Source organism: Botryllus schlosseri, chromosome 6 (assembly GCF_051294905.1).
Source record: "Botryllus schlosseri isolate E-star chromosome 6, Bs_hap1, whole genome shotgun sequence".
Taxonomy (NCBI): Eukaryota; Metazoa; Chordata; class Ascidiacea; order Stolidobranchia; family Styelidae; genus Botryllus; species Botryllus schlosseri.
The window spans coordinates 15,412,845-15,435,310 of NC_137241.1; the positions used below are offsets into that span (position 1 = coordinate 15,412,845).

Consider the following 22,466-nt stretch of genomic DNA (forward strand, 5'->3'; position numbering starts at 1 on the left):
TGCCTTTCAATTAAAATTCAGTATATTACTGACAATTGCATCATTTTGATGCACCACAAGACTGCCATACAATGATAGGAAGGTGTCGAAACGACTGTGAGTGGTCTTCGAAATCAGACACCTATCTGGCTTAAGCGACAAGTGTGGTGAGTTGTATAAGCTAAGTGATTGAAGGACCACTACTTTGTGCCTTCATTCGTCTGTACGTGATGAAGCCGCAAGTTATCCATGGATCAATGTGCAGGGAATGCGATATACGGCATCATAAATAATGTTTATAATGCCATTGCACCGGCAAGCTCAAACGCTAGGAGACTCGAGCCGATAACGCAACCACTAGCTGTTGTCGTAATGTGAATGTCGTTCTGGGTTCACCCACCGAGCTATAATAAGTTAGTGCTCCCACGGTTACTCAGACAAATTCAATCCGGAAAAATAGTATTTTTTCTCTACTTCATTCTGCTGTGTTGTTGAACAAACTATATTTTTGTCGCGCATATAGAGGCATGATGTTTTTTTTTGTACGTGGTATGATAATTTCAAGAGCCTTAGAAGAGTAAAAAGTATCATTAATCTCCCTTATGTCCACTTTCTAAATGACAAATTTATGCATTGCAGTACGTGGGGAATCATTACCAAGACAGTGCGCACATGCGAGTGTTATAACTCGGAAAGCTCTGATACTTCACTAATTTGGTGATCGGAAGAGATTTCTGAATTGCGTTTCAACTGGTTGGGAGCATGTCACTGAAAAGAAAAAACGAAGGTAATGTATTTTTGTGCTCACCTGTTGAGTTTAAGACTGCTGTCTACTTATTAAAAAGTGAGAATGTTTTCGAAATTGACTCGAATGTAAAGTTTGACTATATCAAACAATACGCTCTCCCAGTTCCACTCTTCTCTCTATACTCTTTACTATATAATTGCTATGTCGCCTTTTCACTAAAACGCTCGATTTTGCCATAAGTTATCGGCGATTTTGAGGCTCCACTCTGGTGCCCTGTGCTGTGGAAGGGAGAGAGATGATTCATGATGATGATAGTTCAAATGCAAATATATACGATATTAATGAAATGAGTATATCAACCGGGACATCAGTAATATAGCATGTGAATACTTAACAAGACTTGATGTCCATAATACCATATAGGCTATATACCGGCAATGAATATATAAGAGACCTAAATTCTGGTTCCTCACGGCTCACACTATGTTTTATTTTTTTATTATTTTTTATTAAATTACTCCAACTTGGGGAATCATCGCTGCTCACCTGTTATATTAGGCAAAACGTGCCGAGATTCCAGTTGGGGTTAGACCTATTGCATATTTAAATATGCCTGTACTGTACAAGAGTACAAGTACAACTGATGTTCTTGAAGAAGAATATATTTATTTCATTACTGTACTTCGACAGAATGTCAAGCGGATTATTACAACATAATATAATCATGAATCGAATAATAATGAATATCAAGTTGGTGTGAAATAACGTTGACACTTGTATGGTATAACATGTCACATTGTCCTCATTGCGATGCAGTAGGAATACAGTTGACTGAAGTTAGAGTATTCGCAGGCCAGATCCCTGTGGGTCAATATGATCGTTACATATTTTTCCTCCTATGACAAGGAATAAGTCAGACATGTGAACTTGACGTTAATCACATGAAGTCCAAAAATGTAGATAGGCGTATATTTTGTCAACACAATGCAATTCCATTAGATACTACTGAATTCAATTAGTCATCCGTCATTGAAGAAATTTCTCAATATGTTCTTCAAATATACAACTGCATGTCAAGCGTAGAAATCCAAACATTGGTTGCGGTAGCAAGCAGTATATTGTCCTCTCGTGATGTAGTCTGTTTGGCACTCATTGGTCAAGTCTTTTGTTCTCTTGGTTTTAAAGGAAGTTTAATTTTTGTCTGGCACACCATTGCAGTGCTTTGACCATGGAGCTATGAAACCATATGCTTATTGTGTAGGTAAGCCCCAGATACCAGCTTTACAAGCATGTCTTTGGTCTAACCCTGGTCGATGCTCTGTTTCTATGCTATCTTGTCGACGATATAGGAAGTATGGTAGGTTTTTAATGATACCTTTGAATCAATGCCTCATGCAGAGCAACAGCAAGATCAAAATGGTGTCAAAAAGGTGAAAGCTCTGAAGCCCGACGACGATACCACCGAAGATGACAAAAGCAAATCGGCAAAGGTGCGTGATATGCTTTATGGCTTGCACAAAGTGTATCTTAAACATGATGTCGCATCTCGTGTAAAATGATGTGTTTTCTTTTTGTAGAATTATGAAAATAAAGGAAAAAAGCTGCCAAAAGACACTGCAGTCACAAGAAGAGAACGGAAACTATCTCGGTAATTAACACCTACCAGTACATACTTACTTGGTATGAATAATTTGAAATGTTTTTTTTTCACTACCAGTCATGTGATTTTGAATTCCAGGACCATTAAATTTAATTTATATTGTGGTGGACAAACACTACTTTCTGCTTTTGTTCAAATTCTCTACAGTTTTCAATTCATCCCTTCCCTGTTTCAGTAAAATGCAGAAACCAAACTTTGAATTGTCCAAGGAGACATTGAAATTGTGGGAGAAGCTGCGAATTCATAAAACCAAGATGCCACAGGAGGAGAAGGAAAAGCTCGTGGAGAAACTTCTGTCCATTATCAAAAAGCAGGATAAGAAGGCACGACCCAGCTATATGTGATATCTAATCACTTGGGTTTAACTTTTCTACCTTGTGTTATTAGCTCAAGTCGTTTGCATATGCTCATGACACATCGCGGGTGTTGCAATGTTGCTTGAAAGAAGGTACTGCCTCGCAGAGAGAAGCGATATTCAACGATGTCAAGGAGGATATCGTGCAGCTTTCAAAGAACCAGTATTCGAAAAATCTTGTCTTGAAAATATTGAGATATGGGTAATAATACCGAGGGCTTCTTTAGTTAGAAAGTATGATGGAATAGATCTCTTTTTATGTTATTCCAAGGTCCAAGTCACAAAGAGATCATATCATAAGACAATTTGCTGGGGTGGTGCCAAAATTGATTCGGAAAAAGGCGTCCTCTGGTGTCATCGAATATGCATACAATATGTATGCCAACAAGGAACAGAGAACTTTTCTTGTGCATCAGTTGTATGGAAATTCGTTCAACATTGCCAAGGTACGCTGGTTATATTATCTATCCCTTTAACCTTGCAGCACATTTTTTCAAATGAAACCGTCTGAATTTGTCCTCAGAAGTTCAGTGAGTGCAGGGCACTGCCACTGTGCACATGCTTATGTCGGAGATTGAGCTGAACTTTCTAGTTAAATCCTGTCCCCATACAGATTTAGCAGTTTCACACAACAGACTAATATATTGGATTATTAGACATGTTAATTATTTTGAATTATCTCCATGCCGAATTTTGCGTTCAATGTTATGAATTGCAATGTGTATAACGCTGGTTTCAATGCTTGCATGTGTGAGTGTACTGTTGGGATGGAAGAGATCAAATTCAGAGAGTTCATGAATTGGTTCAAAATCAATTTATAATGGCAAAAGGGAACACGAAGATTTTTCCGTCTCACAATGGTCTGCTCCTGTAGCAACTTGTTTCTCTGAACTGAGTTTTCCGCTTCCCATATCGCTTCTTGTTGTTCAGTCCAGCGAAAAATCAACATTGGAAGACGTGCTGAAAGAGCAACCACAAAAACGGCCCATCATTTTGAAAAATTTCAAGCGAAGTCTTTTGCCCTTGATTGATAAGGCTGTCATCTCTCATACGCTCGTGCATAGGGTGTTCAATGAATTTTTCAGTTGTTGCGATGAAGAGGAGGAAATTCGTTCGGTAAGGGAAGAGTCTATCGGGTTCAAGTGGATGAATCAAGTTCGAATTTGTTTTTTAGGAAATGATTGAATTGTTGCGTGAATCCGTGATCCATATGGTACACACCAGAGACGGCAGCCACGTCGGTATGTACTGTCTCTGGCACGGCACTGCCAAAGATAGAAAGGTGAGGATGTACTTTTATGCATGACATCCTTACCCATCCCAAATGGCAACCTGGTACAGAGCCTCTCCCCAAGGATCCAGGGGGATTCTTGTGAGCCATTCATATGGCTCACGGTGGTTTTAAAAAGAAATCCTGGGGCATTATCAGTAGATCTCCATCAATAGGTCATCATAGACGGACTTCACCATACCGACGATAAATTAATGGAATATTTATTTTGCTTATATATTATGTAAGCTGAAATCTGGAAACGTTCTTAATATAGATAGACGGGATTAGGTTATACGGTATTAGTGATATCGCTGAGGCATTACTTGGTCTAATGCAAATCTACCATGACGCCTCACAACATCAGGGGTGGTGAAGGTGTTGGTAGGGCATTTATGCCTCTCCTCTGTAGAAAATACAAGTAATGCGTGTGACCCCGAACAAGTAGTTGGTTATTATGCCCTTATCGTCTTATTATGTAAAAGAAGCAAAATAACGGATGCTAAGAGCAATGTAAGATAATGACGGTTTAGATAAAAATGTAATCTGGGAATATAATGAAAGAATATGCATAGTAACAATGCATGACTGAGTAATAATGTGGCAGTAAAAAGTGGCATATATAAATGAAATCTTGTCTTCTGATAGTAATAACAGTTTTCGTGAATTGGACAAGGTGTTTTTGGATGGCGTACCCCAGGGGTGGGCAATTATTTTTCTCCGCGGGCCAAATCAGAAGTAGAAAATACGTCGGCGGGCGAAGTGAAGTTTTTTAGCTATATTATATTCTCCAGGATTTTAATTTTATTTCTAAATTACATTGTTAATAAATGCTGATCAGGGAATGTGTTGAATCTGTTGATGTTAAGGATGAGAAAGGGACGGTTGGTGAACAAACTATCTATTTTCCGTCATGATTTGAAACAATGCTAAACATGATACATATCTTCTATTAAGACACTAAAACAGTGATTCTGAAACTTTTTCAGACACGCCCCCCTTATCTTGCTATCACAAAATGTTATTAAAGAGAGAAATCAGAATGATAGCAATCTCACTGGACAGTTTGATATCATGGAATGTTTATGACTGTTGCTGAGAGAATTCTTAAATATCAAAGTCGGACAATACACAGAGCAATCCAATAACCATGACCTGGGGATGAAGCGCGCGAATCGCAAATTTTTTTTCGTATTTCAGTGCTTCACCGCGCCCCTTCAGATGCTTTCACGCCCTCCCTCCCCACTTAGTTTGAGAACCCCTGCACTAAAATGTATTTGGGATTGTACGAAACTCATTGTCTATGGTCGCTGCCTTCAGAGCAGTGTGCAGCTTGGTGATATAGCCTTAATGTTTAGCAAAGCTTGCAGTTCTTCTGAAATTCGCCCTCCCTTGACCGAGTGTCTGTCTTATTGTTTTTGTCATAAGACCGACTTAAATTAAAATTCTTAATCTCGGCGACCTGCTCGGCACAAACTAAAATGATGGGTTTAACTCTGACTCCAGTATACAAATATTCAGTGCTCTAAACCAGTGGTCCCCAACCTTTAATGATGTCGCAGCCGCATTTCGAACTTCAGAGTAAGTATAGAGCCGCATGAACATGCTCATGCTCAGGTACTTATAACAACCATTTTAAAGCATGTGTACACTGTACAAGTGTACATATACAGTATACACTTCCATACTCTATATCGGTAATTTTAGGATTGATAGACACAGCTTGGCGAATGCAATTTTTTTTTTAATGCAAAAGCGTAAAATACCTACAGGCAGAGGTGGTCAAAGTAGTCAAGAAAGCTACTCAAGTAGAAGTAGCGACGAAAAAATCTACTCAAGTACGAGTAGAAGTACTTCTTCCATGAGCAACCTAAAACTACTTGAAGTAGAAGTAGAATTAACTGACTTTAAAAGTACTCAAGTAAGTAAGTAGTTGTGAAAACGATCCTAATTCGTTCACATGGATTGTAAAAAGGTGCAAATTGAGCTGTACGAAAGGTGCCTAGCTTGATTCATATTGATGCATACCAGCAGGTCTCCAATTTTCGATAGCACGTAAGCATTCGTCCACATCATGGGATGAAAATGATAGTATTGATATGGAAATGCGATACTAATTCTCTGTTTACTCAAACAGCACGTTTTAGAAAATATCATGGTACTGCGCACTCCCCCATATTATAAGGCCTGTAGTTTAGTCGAAGTGCAATACGGAGATGTTGTGTTGGATACGGTGTAAACGCTTTGTGCGATTAGTAAACGTTAATAAAAAATATGGTGGACCGTAAGCTATATTGTGTAGCTTTAATTCTGAAAATTGAAGACATTACTACATTTGTTTTTATACTTCAACATGTACGTTATCCAGACAAAAGGAGTGATATAGGCCTAAATTAGAAATCAAAATATATGGTACTGGGAATTGAAAGTGAAATATAAATCTAAAAATGGAACATGTATTTAATGTCTTTAGTCCAGAAAGTTACGAAGGTTGGTATTCTAAAACAGCTCTAAAACTAAAAAAAGTCAGAGTCCACTTTTCCAGATTAGGACACGCCATGGACAGCTTGATTACAATATGATAAGTAAATGCTAGATTGCGAAACATCAGTTTCAAACATTATGATAAGCCATATATACTGTGATGAAATACTTGATATGGCGAAGGGCGACAATGCGGTGTGAACGGAACCATGCCAACCCACTACCTAAATCATATTCACCGATACTTTCGTGAAATTATACTGGTTGCTCCGTATTCACTGCGCGCGAAGCGCGACGAAAATTCTGGGCTCAACTCAACTTTTATGAAAATTGAATGTCGATACTCCGTGAAAACAGCCCCGAAATTTCTCAGGCTATCTTCTTGATTGGAAGATTAAACTACTTCTACTTGACAAACTGAAAATAGCGAGAAGTAAGTAAGTAGATCACAAAATATTATGAAGTAGAAGTAGCGAAAATCAAAACTACTTGAGTGAGTACCAGAAGTAGAGGAAAACTACTTGAGTACTTCGAAAAAGTAGAAGTACTTCGTTACTGACCACCTCTGCCTACAGGGTAAGAAAGAAAATAGTGTATTTCGCAGATTTTCACCCCAACGTAGAGTGTAAATCAGGTAAATGACACTTTCAGGTATAGAATTATGTTTTGGCGCATGCTAGGTACGTTGGCAGCGTAAATGTGGCGTATTAGTAATGTGCAGGCTTCAAAGTAAACCAATTTCCTGTTCAGTTATACAGCCTATGATTTTAGTTCACACAACATTCAAAAGTAGGGTTTTATGTTTTGAATTCCAAATATTCTTTCGCGGGCCGCACTTTGCCCAGGTCTAGTTTACCCTGTAGCTCAGTGGTTATCATTCTCGACCTTTTTTTAGACACGCCCCCCTTTATGATAGTGAAAAATTTTGAGCCCCCTTATCGTCATATCACAAAATCCTACCGGGATGCTAGTAACCCCAACAGATTGTTTGATGGCATGGAAGGTTATGACATTTGATGAGAGAATTGAAAAATATGAAATTCGGTCTATATATAGAGAAACACGCGTGAATTGGAGGTAAATCGCGCAAAGCGCAAAATTTTTTTTCAGTTGACCACTTCTTCGCGCCCCGCTTCAGATGCTTTCACGCCTCCCCCAAGGGTAGTGCACGCCCCCCAGGTTGAGAACTACTGCTGTAGCTGGTGGAAGTATGAGGAAGTTGTTGACAACATGTAAAGCCATAGAGTAGTGCATTGTGTTGAAATGACTCCACTAAAATCCATGACCATTTCATCTTTTAACAGCATGGCTCGTCAACTGATCGCTGGGTGTTTTTTTTTTTCAGGTTATTATCAAGACTATGAAGGAATTCGTAACCAAGCTCTGCCAGGAGGAATATGGGCACTTGCTGCTTCTGGCAGCTTTTGACTGCGTCGATGATACCGTCGTTGTTTGTAAAGCTCTTGTAGCGGTAATTTCTACTTCACTGCATACTATTAGAACACCGTAATTTCATCATTTGCAATGACTTTTAGCCCATTCTGAAAGCTCTTCCTGAAATAATTGCAAACAAGTATGTCAGAAAGGTTTTGACTTATCTGCTGAAACCGCGTGATAAATCTCATTTTCTGCCGGAAACTATCGCATTTCTGAGCAAAGGCGACAATAATAAACACAGGTAAATTTAGATTTGCTTTTGTGTCTGCCTAATATGGTGAAAATAACAGGATATTTTCTTGTAGCAAAAAACCTTTGGAGATAAGGCACAAAGAGTTGTCGGATGCCGCGACGGCAGCGTTGATTTTATACGCCAGGGAAAATTTGAGCACTCTGGTACGAGATAGGTCGATGTTCACTTTTGTTGAAATCCTCGTCAAGTTCTCCGAAACGAGCGTCTTGGATCTGATGAAAGATCTTTGTGAAATGTTATCAATGCCATTCCAAGCGGGAAAAGAGTCTGCATCTGGGGAGGTTTGTTGCGTCTCGAGCGAAAATTCGTGGCCGTATATGTGATCTGTTAAAATTGCTTTTCAGATGCACGTTGTGGAGGATCCGGCCGGGCATTTGTTGATAAAACATGTGATCTCTCTACCGCTAGAGCAAGACAAACGTGAGTATTGATAATAGTGATGCGGTGCTTTGTATATCTTCTGGCTGCAATAGGCATTCCCTGATCGCTTTAGTCTGGTTCAGATACCTATGAAACACCATTTTAGTTACGATTAGGGCTGGGCACAATGATTCGAGTACTCGAATCTGAATCGAGTATTGATTTTTATGATTCGAGTCGAGTAGTAAAAGACGATTTTTTCGAGTACTGAAATTATACGCTCATCGCAACTGATAGTTAATTTACTAACGAGGATTATAGTTTTGATACTATTTTCCACTGAGGAAGCTTTGAATCCTTGATTGGCCGTGTCGCGGCATACGGGACAAAGTACGAAGCTACCAATTTTACTGGAAATAACACATTTCCGAAGTCATGATCATCCCACAACATTGTCAAGAAGTGCAATGAAATCGGTACGGTCGAAAAAATACCAGAGTATCTTTATTGTGATGGATAACAGGCATTATATCCTCTTCGTGGTGGCATAAAAGGTACGTATTAGAAATTTGACATAGTAAATGTTGTTGTGACGTCATAATGAGTGATACTCGACTCGAAGCATATTACGTGATTCAGAATCGAATCACTCGGGTACTCGATTTTGCCCAGCCCTAGTTACGATGCAGTATGTTTTCTGTGCTACGCCTAAGCTGTGCAATGGTCGTCAATCATGATTCAGTACAATGATACAAAAATTCTGTTCTTGTACTATTTTCCACGCACTAACAAACGCAATATATACTTCAGCTCACTTTGCATCGCTGGTATTGGAATGTGTGGAGGCATCGTCGCTGTGCTCATGGTCGTCTTGCAACAGGGGAAGTCAAATACTGTTGAGGTATTTTATTTGTAGGGGAATTTTAATCGTTTGCTTCATGGAGTGATGCAAATGTATGTTTGCAGCTTGCTGAAATCACCAGACTCATCGGCGTCTGAAGCAGCAAGGACATTGTTGAAAAAAAATCTGAAGATAGTGAAGAAGAATCGAAACGTCAAATCTACTCAGCACCTTCTTGAAAACCTTGAAAAATAAAGTTCTGATCATGAGACGAGTTTTCTCTTTTCCGTTGAGAATCTGAAGAACGCCTTAGTGGTTCTCAAACTGTGTGTAGTGGTACGTCAGAACTTTTAGGTGACACGCGAAAAGTGGTGTGAGTTTTGTCATACCCCGAATAGATGGGCTTCTGCATTCGCATATAGCCCTTGATGTTGCGGATTAGTACTTACAACAATAACTCGTGACTAACGAACGGTACGTTTGAGCAAAACAAGTCATTCGGGTGGTACGCGGTGTAGCAGAAAACGGTTTTTACGCAGCACAATGACGCTTGCGTGATTGCGATTGTTCAGAACAATGCCGATTTTCAGACTTTGAAGGCTATTTCGAGGAGGTTCCATTGCCCTGATCAAATTTTAATGTATATTTTCGGAATCAGTGCGATAGTAGCGTTCCAATATTGCTCGGTGTGTGGGAATAATGACCCGTCTGCAATCTTTGGTTCTCAGATCAATACTACGAACCATATATTTTTCTCTTTTCCACTCTCACCTGCAATATGGAATCGTAGTATGGGGAAGTGCATGCACAACATTTTTGTGCAGAATTCGAACCGTGCAATACGGCTGATCCCATCTGTACCTTTACGCACCAAAGTATCGCCTTACTACCGTAAGCACCGAATTTTGCAAGTTGACAAACTATATCGCTTCGAAGTATCAAAAGTCATTCACAAATATTTTTCCAATAGTTTGCCTCCTGTGTTTGATGACTTTTTCATCCCTGCTAAAAATGTCCACTCCCATTACACGAGATCCTCATCTAAAGGAAATATCTACTTACCCCCACCCAATAGCAACCTAACCCCCACCCAATAGCAACCTAACTAAGAGATCTATCGACTACTCGGGACCTATCATCTGGAATGCATTACCCCCACATATCCGTGAATTGCCTTATAATAGATTCAAAAAAGCCCTACTTGATCACCTCTTGTCGTTACACTAACACTGTTGCCCTACCTCGCCCAGACAAAGACATGAAATACATTTTACGCTTTTAGAAGTAGTAGGCTACTTATATTTCTCTTTCAATTCCCAGTATCATAACTTTGAGTTCTAATTAGTTTCAGTTCTTTTGTCTGGAGAACATACCTGTTGAAGTATAAAAGCAAGTGTGGAAAGGCCTTTAATTGACGGAAATAAAGCTACACAATATGGCATTTTTACGATCCACCATATTTTTTATTTACGTTTACTAATCGTGCAATGTGTTTACACCAGGGGTGTCAAACATACGGCCCGCGGGCCGCATCCGGCCCACGAATCAATTCTGAGTAGAATGAAAAATTCTTATATTATCCAGCACATTTGTAAGAAATGTTGAGAAAATACTGTTTGCAGGAAATAATTTTATTGAATATTCCCTCAAGACAGCAAATGCGTCGAGCATGCTCATTGCTCATAGGCCATACATTGTACCCACCCCACTACGGCGTTATGTTTTCACTCTCTCTAACTCGAGAAGGCAAAAAGTGCACACTGAGTTCAGAGTTTTATGGAAAAATGGACCAAAAATGTCTATGATCGAACTGTTGTGTCACTTCCCACCAGATAGGTCCCCGGACTTGAAAAAAAACGATATGGGATTCAATAATAATAATCCAAATTCCAACGTCCGCGTTTTCAGTTGGATATCTTGCATTCCTCGCAGCGCATACGCTGGGCTAACGCCAGATTACGACCACAGCAAAGGGAGCATAAAAATATGCCAACTTATATCGTCGCTAGCGCCACTGTTTTATCGGTTCTTAACTGTATTCAACCGGAAAATCATCATATTTTGCTAATTCCATTGTACGCGAATAAAGGTTGCTGTTGTATTTGTTTGTGATATTCACGGTGTTTGTCGACTACTATAGTCATTTACACCGGGCCAATTTTTGAAAACGGGCTGTTCGAGTAAACAGAGGATTAGTATCGCATTTCCATATCAACTCAATCATTTTCACCCCATGATGCGGACGAACGCTTATGCTGTCAAAAATGGGATACATCCTGTTATGCATCAATATGAATCAAGCTCTGCACCTTTCGCATAGCTCAATTTGCAGCTTTATACAATTCATGTGAACGTTTTACGATCGTTTTCACAACATACTTACTTACTTGAGTAGATTTAAAGTCAGTCACTTTTTCTTCTACTTCAAGTAGCTTTAGGTTGCTTATTGAAGAAGTACTTCTACTCGTACTTGAGTAGATTTCTTCGTCGCTACTTCTACTTGAGTAGCTTTCCTGACTACTTTGACCACCTCTACTAGATGACAGCAGCAGACGGATCGACAATAACAAAGTCATCAAAGGTATCAGGGCGTGACGGTCACGTGATTTTTCGAGTTTCCTCGAAACCAGCGTGTACTCAGAGGCAGACATGGGGTGATTACTTCATGAATGTAATCGATTGCGATTACGATTACTTCGGAATCACGCGATTACGATTACGATTACGATTACAGCAAAATCAGGAAGTAGTCGATTACGATTACGATTACATTGGAAAAGTAATCACGATTACTCACGATTACATTTATTTTGCATCTTAGTAGTTATATTGGAAGACAATACATGGATTGCGCTGAAAAGGCCTAATGAGATAACATATGTTTATATTTCTTTGAGACAGATGCGATATTTGCTTGTTACGTCATAATGTACATATTTCCCATTTTATAAACGACGATTTATCGCACCCAATGATTTGCATTCTTGCCAGGTCCATAACTGCTGCACCCCAAATTCCCCAATAGGGTGGGGACTCAAAGTATTTCGTGAACCAACATAAATTATAGAGTATTCTTGACAGATTTCTTTAACTTGAAAATTCTCTTTGAGCTTTGCCATTTAAATATCTCTAGATAGCTTGGTTTCGAAAGGCAAATGTCTCCCCTCAAGAAATAAAGGATGCATAACTCATAGTAATAGGCATTTTGGTGCCAGTCAATACCGCGCCTCGAAGCACCAAAAGACATATGCAGTTTCGGCCAACATGCGACTCTACGAAGTGTGCTATCAAAGAAAGACGTTGGCCGAAATTTGGGGTATGTGTCCATTGTCAATAGCCGCGCTGGGTGGGCTAGACTAACAGTCCGGTCCTTCCAATCTGAGCCCCCGATGCAAATGCCATGCAGGCACCCACAGAGCATTAGACATGACAATTTATGTGTGCGTCTCACGGAAGTTTTTCTTTTAGTCTGCTAAGTTTGGGCCACTACAATATCTTTTGACTATATAACAGACCGGGGGTCACGAATTAACAACATGCACTACAGTAATTATTGCAAGATACCAAATGTTATAATTATGGATTATGCGCCCCCTGCTCTTCAGGTAAGTCTGACCATCGGGGGCTGAAATAGGATTAAAAATGCAATATAATGAAATTACCAATGGTATTGACGAAATTAAATCTTCAAGTTAAAAATTAACTACCCTTTGGGGCCAAAGACCAACGTTTGGAGTGGAGGACCATTTTGCTGTTTTGATCCTGATTCTAGCTACAACCCACGCTAACATGGTATATAAGCCGATGGCTATGGCGGCAGGTCCAAATCTTCAGTAAATAATCGTGAAATAGCAATTGACGCCCGTTTTGAGTAGGATAATATGAGAATAAGAGAAGGTGAAAATAAAATTCTGCCTTCAACTTAATACAGATAATGTAATGCAAGCTGCCATTACGAGAAACGGCAAAAACGGCGCGGTTAGGATATATATATCAGCAGCTGTTGATTTTTAATGCTCCGTTGTGGAAACCGTATGATTTTATTTGACGAGTACAAAATTTCAAACCTTTGTCTGGTGTACGTTCGTACCAGCACATAGGCCTACTGCTCGCCAAGCAGCAACGGTCAAATTGCGTTTAACTAAGCATAACCAAACATCAATATAAATGTTGCTATTGTAAACTAGGCAGAGAGGTGATTGATTATCCTGCAGCGAGGTAATGGCGTCTGAAATGTATTGATAACCCGATATACTGAACGGTGGGTGTTTTACATTAACACGAATGTACATCGAATATCTATTTACTATAAGTGTGAAATGTGGATACTTCTTACGCAAAGACTAGCAAAGCTTATAGGCTACTTCTGACGTAATAATGAGCGATGGCATTTGAAAATCAGACGTTTGTGACTCAATAAATGGTGTATTATCTCTTGCTTGTTAACGAATGTTCAGTTTATGTCACAGTCGTCGTACAAATAAAAAGTAATCGTTCTTTCACAAAGAAATCGATTAAATATGCGAAGTAGTCGATTACGATTACGATTACTTCGGAATTTTTTCGCATGTAATCGATTGCGATTACGATTACTTGAAAATGCTGTAATCGTCGTAATCGATTACGATTACTAATCGCGATTACCCCATGTCTGCTCAGAGGTGGTGTGGACACTCGAAAAATCACGTGACCGTCACGCCGTGATACCTTTTATGACTTTGTTATTGTCGATCCGTCTGCAGCACTAATTAAAGGCAGAGTCGCTATTGGTCTTAGTTGATTTTGACTGTGTTCCATATCGAGTTGGGTGACAGGATTTCGTATGGTATATTTTGATGCTGTCATCCAGCACTGTACCAAGTTTCAAGGCTGTGACTCAATGATTAGCGTGGTAATTTCGCTGTCAAAGTCGAGTGTCTGGTAGATGAGCAGTGAGCACGCACCAATATAATGCCGACTTTGATAACGGAATTTACCATGTTAATCAATAATCATTGAGTGACAATCATGAAACTTACTGCGAAGTTAGATGAAACAACCAAGATATACCATACCGAATTTCGTCATCCATCTCGGTATGGAACACTTTCAAAATTCACATATACCAATATCAAATTTTGCGAAAATTCCTTTATGCGGTAGGCTCAAAGCCAAATCAGCGCACGCAGACACTGGATACTCGACTTTGATGCCTTGAAACCTGGTACAGTGTTAGATTCCGTCACCAAGGTATATGAACGAAATTTTGTTATCCATCGCCGTATAGAACACAATCAAACTCTACACATAATAATCCTGTCTTTCGCGAAAAATCTGTTATGCGGTTGGCTACCGTCTCTATAGTGGAACTTTTCCTGTTAAATATGCTGAGTCATTATGATTCAAGGAACAGCGTCACGTAGCCGCTGCGCAACCTGCTCTGATTGGTCCGATAGCGGCCAAATTTACAAGCTACAATCTCGGTGACAAATTCTAGTTCTAGATATACCTGGCTCGGCGGGTAGCTCGCGTCAGTTTGCACCATCAGTCAAAGAGATATCTAGATATCCGTGCATCAGTCAGTACCCGGCAGGCAGAAAAATGTATTGGCGATGTCAGGTTGGGCTACGATACGCCGGATACGGTAACTGGTTACATAGGCCACGGTAATCCCATTGCTCAATAGCTGTAGTCAGGTAGCAAGTTCTTACCGATCAAATTCTATTATATCACTCAGCGATCGTGTAAGTGCTTTGCTTTCATTATGGCTGCAATTGAGTTTCTGTCTGCGGATCATGGCTATGCTTTGCTTGTAATCATATACACAAATATCATGTTGATGTACCTCATGGCTCAAGTTGGAAAACAGCGGAAGAAGAGCGGAGTGAAGGTACGGTATAGTGTTTGATTCCTCAAAAGACTTATAGTATGAAAACTATAACCAATTTCGACTTTTTAGTACCCTGCGATGTACAGTGAGAAAGACGACATCTTCAACTGCTACCAGAGGGCCCACCAAAACACCCTTGAAAATCTACCTGCTTTCTATTCCACGTTCATCCCTGTGGCACTCGTTTGGCCTGTAAGTGGATTCTAACTATCAATTATTCCAGATAACTAAACAAGACTGTTGCAACGTTCGATAGTACTATTGTAGGCCTACCCTAATCGTTGATCCGTTATATTTTCAGAGGGTTGGCTCCATCCTCGGTGCCCTATGGGTTACGTCGAGATTCTTTTATGCCTGGGGCTACTACACCGGTGATCCTAAGAAGAGAATGAATGGAGCTTTCGGATATATTGGTCAATTTGGCCTTCTTTTTATGCTGATTTATTTGTCCATTGTTCAGTTAGGTCTCATAAATTAAAAATTGAGCTACAATTTGAAATGCACTAACACCGTAATCATATCATTATCATGTCCATATCACCAGCACTGCTCGACAATTTTGAGCTGCAATAAACGATTAGCACGATTCCAGTGTGAACATATATATAGTTGTGCAGGACCGGTCTGACTGTTCTGCAAACCGACAAGATAGCGTAATAATGGTGAAGCATCCGGCTTCTTGGTCGGTAGGTCGTGGGTTCGATCCCCGGCCGGTTCATACTAAAGACCAGATTGGTAACACGGGTATCCATGAATTCCCTGCTTAGCGCTCATGCATTACTGGGATAACGTGGAGGGGTGGTGCGAGACTTAAGAAGCCTCCAAGGCTATATCTGCACCTTCCTTGTCCAGTGGCTCATGGTATGAATATGCACAGATCGCGTGTCTGTATATGCCGCAAAAACATCAGGACAAAAATGAACCACGACCACGTCCTTTTTTCCCTTTGCTAGGAGTGACTATTCAATATTCATAGCAGCCTCGATCGAACCCTAATGTTAATTTCACTGCTTTGTTCGGATGCGAAAATGGACCTGGTCACTAGCTGCATGATAAAGTGTATTTCAAATTACATAACGGCTGAGTAGAAGCTCATTGTGGAGAAAAATTGTACAACGCAAATGTATCGAAGATCCTATGAGGTGATTGCTAAATAACCAAACCAGGTCTCAATAGCCGAACGGGGTCTCGGTGGTAAATGTTGTTTGCCCACATCTAATTGCAATATATATAATGTATTCGCAAATTTAGTCATGGCCAATACACGTTATGAAATCACCTTAATGTGAGCAAACAACAACTAGGGATACGATTTAAATGAATCTCGCAAAATTTAGAGTTGAATACATGGATCAAGCATACGTAACATTTGAATTATAAGAACGCCACACCCTAGCCAGCGGGATCTGTGTACAGATCCTAATTCACAGACGAGACCCCGCAACAAGTCAGCTGCTGCTTAGGAATTGGAGTGCGGCATCTCTCTCTTCGACCAATTCCTTGGCAGTTTCGTCCATGCGTGCACGGGATGCGTCATTTATTTCTAGCCCGTCCACAATGGTGTAATCTCTATTCTGTTGAAACACCAAAACAGAAAGTTGACGCTAAGCTGTACGGCGTACGCACATAACACGTATTTGGTTCTCTGAGCATTGGCAATGTGGCAAGTCACAACAATCATGGATGACACTACCTTAATTTTCGATTTGCGAAATGATCAAGCTGCAACAGAAATCAAATTAAATTGATATTATGCATAATGCATTAAACTACTAAAATGATGAAAAACATCAAAAGTAGAGATGAAATAAATAAAAAAGGGAACACTATGTCAATGTCATTAAATTGACCGAAAGGACTAATTACTGTAAAAAATTCTCCTACATGCACAGCTGCAATGAATTCAGGAAGTCATTGGCATAATCGTATTCTCAATCATGCAATGAGCATGACATTGTCATGCTTACGGTTCATAATGGTCAATCTGAATCACTGATCCCATCTAATTAGAATCGGGCCTTTCAAATCAGACATTCAAAGGAGATGAACAGAAATTATCACATTGTAGGTATTTGGGAGAGGAGTTTTGAGTGACAGCACCCAATCACAATGGAAATTGTGGACTGACTTGCAACAGTAGATCCCTTCAAACCTCAAGTGATAGCGCATGCCAGCATATACCAGAATATTGAAGAACCAATGGTAGGCTATTCTATTCTAGTTAACATAGAAATATTCAGGAAGAGTGGGGAGATTTATTCTTACGTTTGGAGTCTCATTTGTATCAACTGTGACATCATTTTGCCCATAGGCACAACTATGGCAGGAATATAAAGTTTGAAAAACAAAGCGAGATATCCTTACTTGAATGGTGACAGGGAAACTGTAGATGATATCTTCTGGGATGCCATAATGAGAACCATCAGAATAGACACCCATCGAGGTCCAAAGTTTCGACGCACCACTGCAGCATACTTTGTTATTGATACCAAACCACCAATCGCGCACGTGGTCGCCGATAGCTTTAGCGGCAGACATGGCGCTGGATAACTTCCTAGCTGCAATCACGGCGCCGCCTCGCTTTTGAACGGTCTGTTGTGGAAGAGTAACCGGGTTAATACACAAGTAATTGAGCAGGCATTGCATATCATACTAACAGATTGACAACAAAATAATTCTAATTACTGCGAATTCGATACCTGCGGTGGACGCATTACATGTCACGTTTTAATAGCATACTTTACACTAACCAATCCGTAAGTACATCCGTACTGCCACTAAATGTGTATCAGCATATGCGAGAAAACACCTACCGTGATGAAGTCACCGTTAAGCCATGCATCGTCCTTAACCACGGCAGGTACTGGGGACACCGTACCATCAGCTGTACACACGAGGGCGTGTCGAACATCTGGATATTGCGTCGAGGAGTGGTTTCCCCAAATGATGACATTGCAAACTGAATTGGCTGCCACGCCAACACGAGATGCAACCTATGGATATGCAATTTTTAGCAATTGATTGAAATTAATAGATCAATTCAAACCCTCACTGTATACCTGCGATTGGGCTCTGTTTTGATCTAAACGGGTCAGGCAAGAAAAGTTCTTCTTCGGGATTGAGGGTGCGCACTTTGATGCGATCAAGCAATTGGTGTTTGCTGGGTTTCCAACAACCAAAACCTGTAATATGAAATGTCATGAGAATAAATCAAAGATGAAACAACAAGACATTTAACTGTGGATATAAAGCTATCAACATCGCATCTTAGTACACAGTAATACTGTGTATCGTCTCATTAATTCATTGTTTCTAGAATATTACCATGATTTCAATCTATCGCAAGATTACACAGCTGAATGAGGCGCATGAATAAATGGCCCTATCCTAAAAGTTCAATGAAATGCGTGTCCTACATGAAAACAAAAAAAAAATCATCATAAAGCACAGACAAGAAAATGAAAATCGAAGTGCCGCTGCTCGCCAAGTCCATTATGTTGAAAACTGCAAGAAGGCTATGTTACAATAGAGTACTTTTCCCTCGGATGTATAGCAAGCTGGTGCCCATCCCTGCTTTTGCGGATTTCAACAGATGTTATAAAGCATATTGTATAGTCACACAATACATTTCTCCGCGCATGACGGAGTCTTGGAAAATTCTGCAATGTGGGGCACAGTCCACGTAAATCTAACATTCGAAATCGGCAAATCAGGAGTGGATAAAATTTCTCATATTTTATGATTCAATTAACATTAATTTACACAAATAAATGCAGCAAACAAATAATGGTAAAAATTACGCATACAATACCCACAACAGGCCAGGACAATCACAACCTGGCACTCGATTCTTAGAGCAACATGGATCCTACCTTGACAGATTTCTTTGCATACTGATCAAGAGCTTTTCCTTGACCTTGGAATATTCCTGCATTTGCCTTGAGAAGATCTTTGCGTTCCATTCCTTCCCGCCTTGGCATCGCACCAACAAGGATAGCAACATCAATGTCACTGAAAGCCTCTTTGTAGTCAGTTGTTGAGATGACTTCTGAATAAGGAACGGGGCTTGGTAGAAGTTACGAACACAGTAGCAAGAATGCTCTTACCTTTCAGAAGTGGCAGCGCACAGTCTTCCAACTCCATTTCTACACCTTTCAATACAGTAGCCATTGGCGGGATATCCAGCATGACCAAGGTAATAGTCTGAACAAGAACGTCTATTATCATACGGAAAAAATGAACATATACTGTGACAAGTTGCACCTCAAATCTAGGACAGTGGTATACATACCTGGTCCTGTCCAAATACATCGCCCTTTGCAATGGAATGCAACAATGAATAGGCAATCTGACCGGCAGCTCCTGTTACTAGTACTTTAATGCTGGCCTGAAAAGTGTAAGAACACATAGTGGGTGCATCATTGGTGTTCCTTATCGCTGCCAGTGCCATCTTCAACACTTACCATTTTTTAAATGTATGGAACTATGATGATGCTATTTTAATAGGTAACTGAAATGAAATGTTATTGTTTTTGAGTAGAGAACTTGAGCAGCACCGTTAAACAGAATGAATTCTGGGTTAATTCAATCTGCTGATATGGTTGCCAGTGAACCCATCCCTCGGTGAACCCGTCCCGTGAACCCGTCCCTCGGTGAACCCGGCCCTCGATGAACTCGGCCCTCGGTGAATTCCGCCCTCGGGAAATTTTGAAATTAAGTGTATTAACAAGTATTAATATGAATTATTAAGCTAATAATGTTATTATCAACTGATTTGTCGATCTTGTAAGGAGGTCAGGGCATGCGTAGATCACGCAGTCACGGAGTGATCAGATCACGTGATCACGATTGCGTGGTCGGCTCATTGTTGAATTGACTTGGCGAGGGGCGAACGTGCGACATCCTCGTAACTGTTCATGACATCGCATTGGGTCTTATCGCATTTTATATTGTGTGTGACTTGTTCAGATGAAAAATATATCCCAACGATTGTTATTGCTCACATATCAACCACGCGTGGTCTGCTCGTTATTGCAACTGTAGGTTGAGGTGGAGTGTTAGGGTTGGGTAGGGTAGGGGGGGGGGAGACATTAGGGTTCGGGGAGTGGGACATTGGGTTCGGGTAGGATACTAGGGTTGGGGGAGGGGGGATATTAGGGTTGCTGGAGGTGGGATATTAGGGTTGCCGGAGGTGGGATATTAGGGTTGCCGGTGGGGGGACATTAGGGTTGGGGAAGGATATTAGGGCTGCCGGAGGTGGGATATTAGGGTTGCCGGAGGTGGGATATTAGGGTTAGGATATTAGGGTTGCCGGAGGTGGGATATTAGGGTTGGTGGAGGGGGGATATTAGGGTTGGGGGAGGGGGGATATTAAGGTTGGGGTAGGATATTAGGGTTGCCGGAGGTGGGATATTAGGGTTGCCGGTGGGGGGACATTAGGGTTGCCGGAGGTGGGATATTAGGGTTGCCGGTGGGGGGACATTAGGGTTGGGGTAGGATATTAGGGTTGCCGGAGGTGGGATATTAGGGTTGCCGGTGAATACAAAATTTCCCGAGGGCTGAATTCACCGAGGGCCGGGTTCACCGAGGGACGGGTTCACCGAGGGACGGGTTCACGGGACGGGTTCACCGAGGGACGGGTTCACTGGTAATCGCTGATATCAGCAGGCTAAGTTGGTTGTTCCTTGTTCGATTGATATTGAAGGAACACACTTACGCCACTTAATTTTGATATTTTCATTTCCATTCATTTTTCATTTTCGTGTATCAACTAAAAATAGTACATTGGACGCTCTCGTATTCGACATTTCGTGCTGGTGACGTCATATTTTGTGTTACGATTGTTGATATACGCTGTTCTTTTGAATTCTCTACTAGTTGCTGACGATTACCCGTGACGAGTGTAAGCCGAAAATATTCGGGTTCATTTCAATATGGATATACTATTCAATTGTATATGAAGTTCTGTACCTCCAAGAAGCTGTTCAAATATTTTCATTTAGTTTATCACATTTTGAATCTTGGGTGGATGGAAATAATAGAACCGTTTATTATTGATCAGTGATGTTGCTACCTGTCCTTGTCCACCATTCCGAATGCGGACTCTCGCCTGCGTGACAATCTGTTTAAGTGGCAGTTGCTAATCAATCGCTAGGTGAGCCTATAAATCTATATCATTACCGTATGACCAACCAACGTATACATACACGCCTTGGTACCTAGTGACGCGATCAACATCAATACTAATCCAACGACACCCTTATCTATCTATCTGAGAACTCACAACGCGAGACCAACCAGATACGGGCTGCACTCTGCATTGCAGAATGCAGAAGCTGCTCAACCTCCTGCTTCGACCTTCGTCAGCAATTTGCAACAATGATCACGTGGTGTGAACTGAAGAGACCGGTTTTACATTTCTATCGCATCTGGTTATTTGTCCAGTAGTGGGAGGGCTACGCTCAGTACGCTGCGTGTTTTATATAGCTCAGCAGTGGCTACGCTACGTACGTTTGAATCATGACAAAGTCGATGGCATCACTCACTTAGAGGTTGAAAGACCGTGAAAACGCATAAACGAGTCTGCGAGGCTACCTGAGGTGGACCCAATGATATATATACAATGATTGGAAACTGCCACGCCCCTTAACGCTATAAGATAGGTTCCCGGCGAAATCAGTCCGTCGCGGGATATGCTTGAGCAGAGGTACGGGATTGCGTATGTCGACTGTGGTGGAGTGCTGCAACCGACCTTGCTAGCGTACTAATTCACTGATTTTCCCCAATTGGTTTAGTTTTTGTTGGTTTCTTGAGCATAGTGAGGCAGTGCAGCATACTAGGATGTAATATAACTTTTAACAATGCACATTTATCAAAGTACCGACTAGCTGCGAGGCATTTTTGCATCCGTTGCAACCATGCATGTAAGACACAGCCTAAAGAATTAATAGATACTGTGGGTGCATGAGCGTCAATATAGATGTGCAGAACCTGGAAGGATTGTTAAAAGAGGATTTGAAAATTTTCTGGCAGCATTTACGTCACCTGATTTTCTAAAAGAGAAGGGTTGATTACGATAATTGTGTGAACAACTAAGTTGTATTATATAGTATACATACATTGTAACATTGTGGGGCCGAATTCACCAAGGGCCGAGTTCACTGGCAACCATCAATATGGAGATTGTACCTTCATAATATAAAATCAGAAC

At 40.7% G+C, this 22,466-nt stretch overlaps 4 protein-coding genes across 4 annotated transcripts in view; 2 read left to right on the forward strand and 2 right to left on the reverse strand.

Annotated features, from left to right (window-relative positions):
* The window catches only part of LOC145441134 (sprouty-related, EVH1 domain-containing protein 2-like), a 98,780-nt gene that overhangs the window by 20,124 nt on the left and 56,190 nt on the right, over positions 1-22,466 (reverse strand). The gene's annotated exons all lie outside the window — the stretch shown is intronic.
* LOC145441144 (pumilio homolog 3-like) lies at positions 619-9,656 on the forward strand. The gene is made up of 14 exons (XM_080318945.1): positions 619-766; positions 2,126-2,217; positions 2,305-2,375; positions 2,563-2,710; positions 2,775-2,944; positions 3,014-3,188; positions 3,673-3,858; positions 3,917-4,024; positions 7,842-7,967; positions 8,032-8,174; positions 8,239-8,467; positions 8,531-8,606; positions 9,357-9,447; positions 9,513-9,656. Exons 1-14 carry the CDS (start codon positions 742-744, stop codon positions 9,640-9,642), a joined length of 1,770 nt encoding a protein of 589 aa, XP_080175071.1. The 5' UTR covers positions 619-741; the 3' UTR covers positions 9,643-9,656.
* On the forward strand, positions 15,069-15,842 carry LOC145441143 (glutathione S-transferase 3, mitochondrial-like). Its single transcript, XM_080318944.1, has 3 exons — positions 15,069-15,256; positions 15,326-15,448; positions 15,558-15,842. The coding sequence occupies exons 1-3, from the start codon at positions 15,131-15,133 to the stop codon at positions 15,732-15,734; spliced, it is 426 nt and encodes a 141-aa protein (XP_080175070.1). The 5' UTR covers positions 15,069-15,130; the 3' UTR covers positions 15,735-15,842.
* On the reverse strand, positions 16,295-19,768 carry LOC145441139 (malate dehydrogenase, cytoplasmic-like). Its single transcript, XM_080318940.1, has 8 exons — positions 19,720-19,768; positions 19,548-19,643; positions 19,363-19,459; positions 19,129-19,304; positions 18,316-18,438; positions 18,070-18,249; positions 17,621-17,848; positions 16,295-16,830 (listed from the first exon to the last, which is right to left on the reverse strand). The coding sequence occupies exons 1-8, from the start codon at positions 19,720-19,722 to the stop codon at positions 16,705-16,707; spliced, it is 1,029 nt and encodes a 342-aa protein (XP_080175066.1). The 5' UTR covers positions 19,723-19,768; the 3' UTR covers positions 16,295-16,704.

Coding starts and splice junctions, on each gene's coding strand:
- LOC145441144 (XM_080318945.1), top strand. CDS start 742: ATGTCACTGAAAAGAAAAAACGAAG. Junction 3,189..3,672: donor ATTCGTTCAACATTGCCAAG/GTACGCTGGTTA, acceptor CTTGTTGTTCAG/TCCAGCGAAAAATCAACATT. Junction 8,607..9,356: donor ACCGCTAGAGCAAGACAAAC/GTGAGTATTGAT, acceptor TATATACTTCAG/CTCACTTTGCATCGCTGGTA.
- LOC145441143 (XM_080318944.1), top strand. CDS start 15,131: ATGGCTGCAATTGAGTTTCTGTCTGCGGATCATGGCTATGCTTTGCTT. Junction 15,257..15,325: donor GGAAGAAGAGCGGAGTGAAG/GTACGGTATAGT, acceptor TCGACTTTTTAG/TACCCTGCGATGTACAGTGA. Junction 15,449..15,557: donor CTGTGGCACTCGTTTGGCCT/GTAAGTGGATTC, acceptor TTATATTTTCAG/AGGGTTGGCTCCATCCTCGG.
- LOC145441139 (XM_080318940.1), bottom strand. Junction 18,439..19,128: donor ATGCAAAGAAATCTGTCAAG/GTAGGATCCATG, acceptor TTCATATTACAG/GTTTTGGTTGTTGGAAACCC. Junction 18,250..18,315: donor AAAACAGAGCCCAATCGCAG/GTATACAGTGAG, acceptor GCATATCCATAG/GTTGCATCTCGTGTTGGCGT.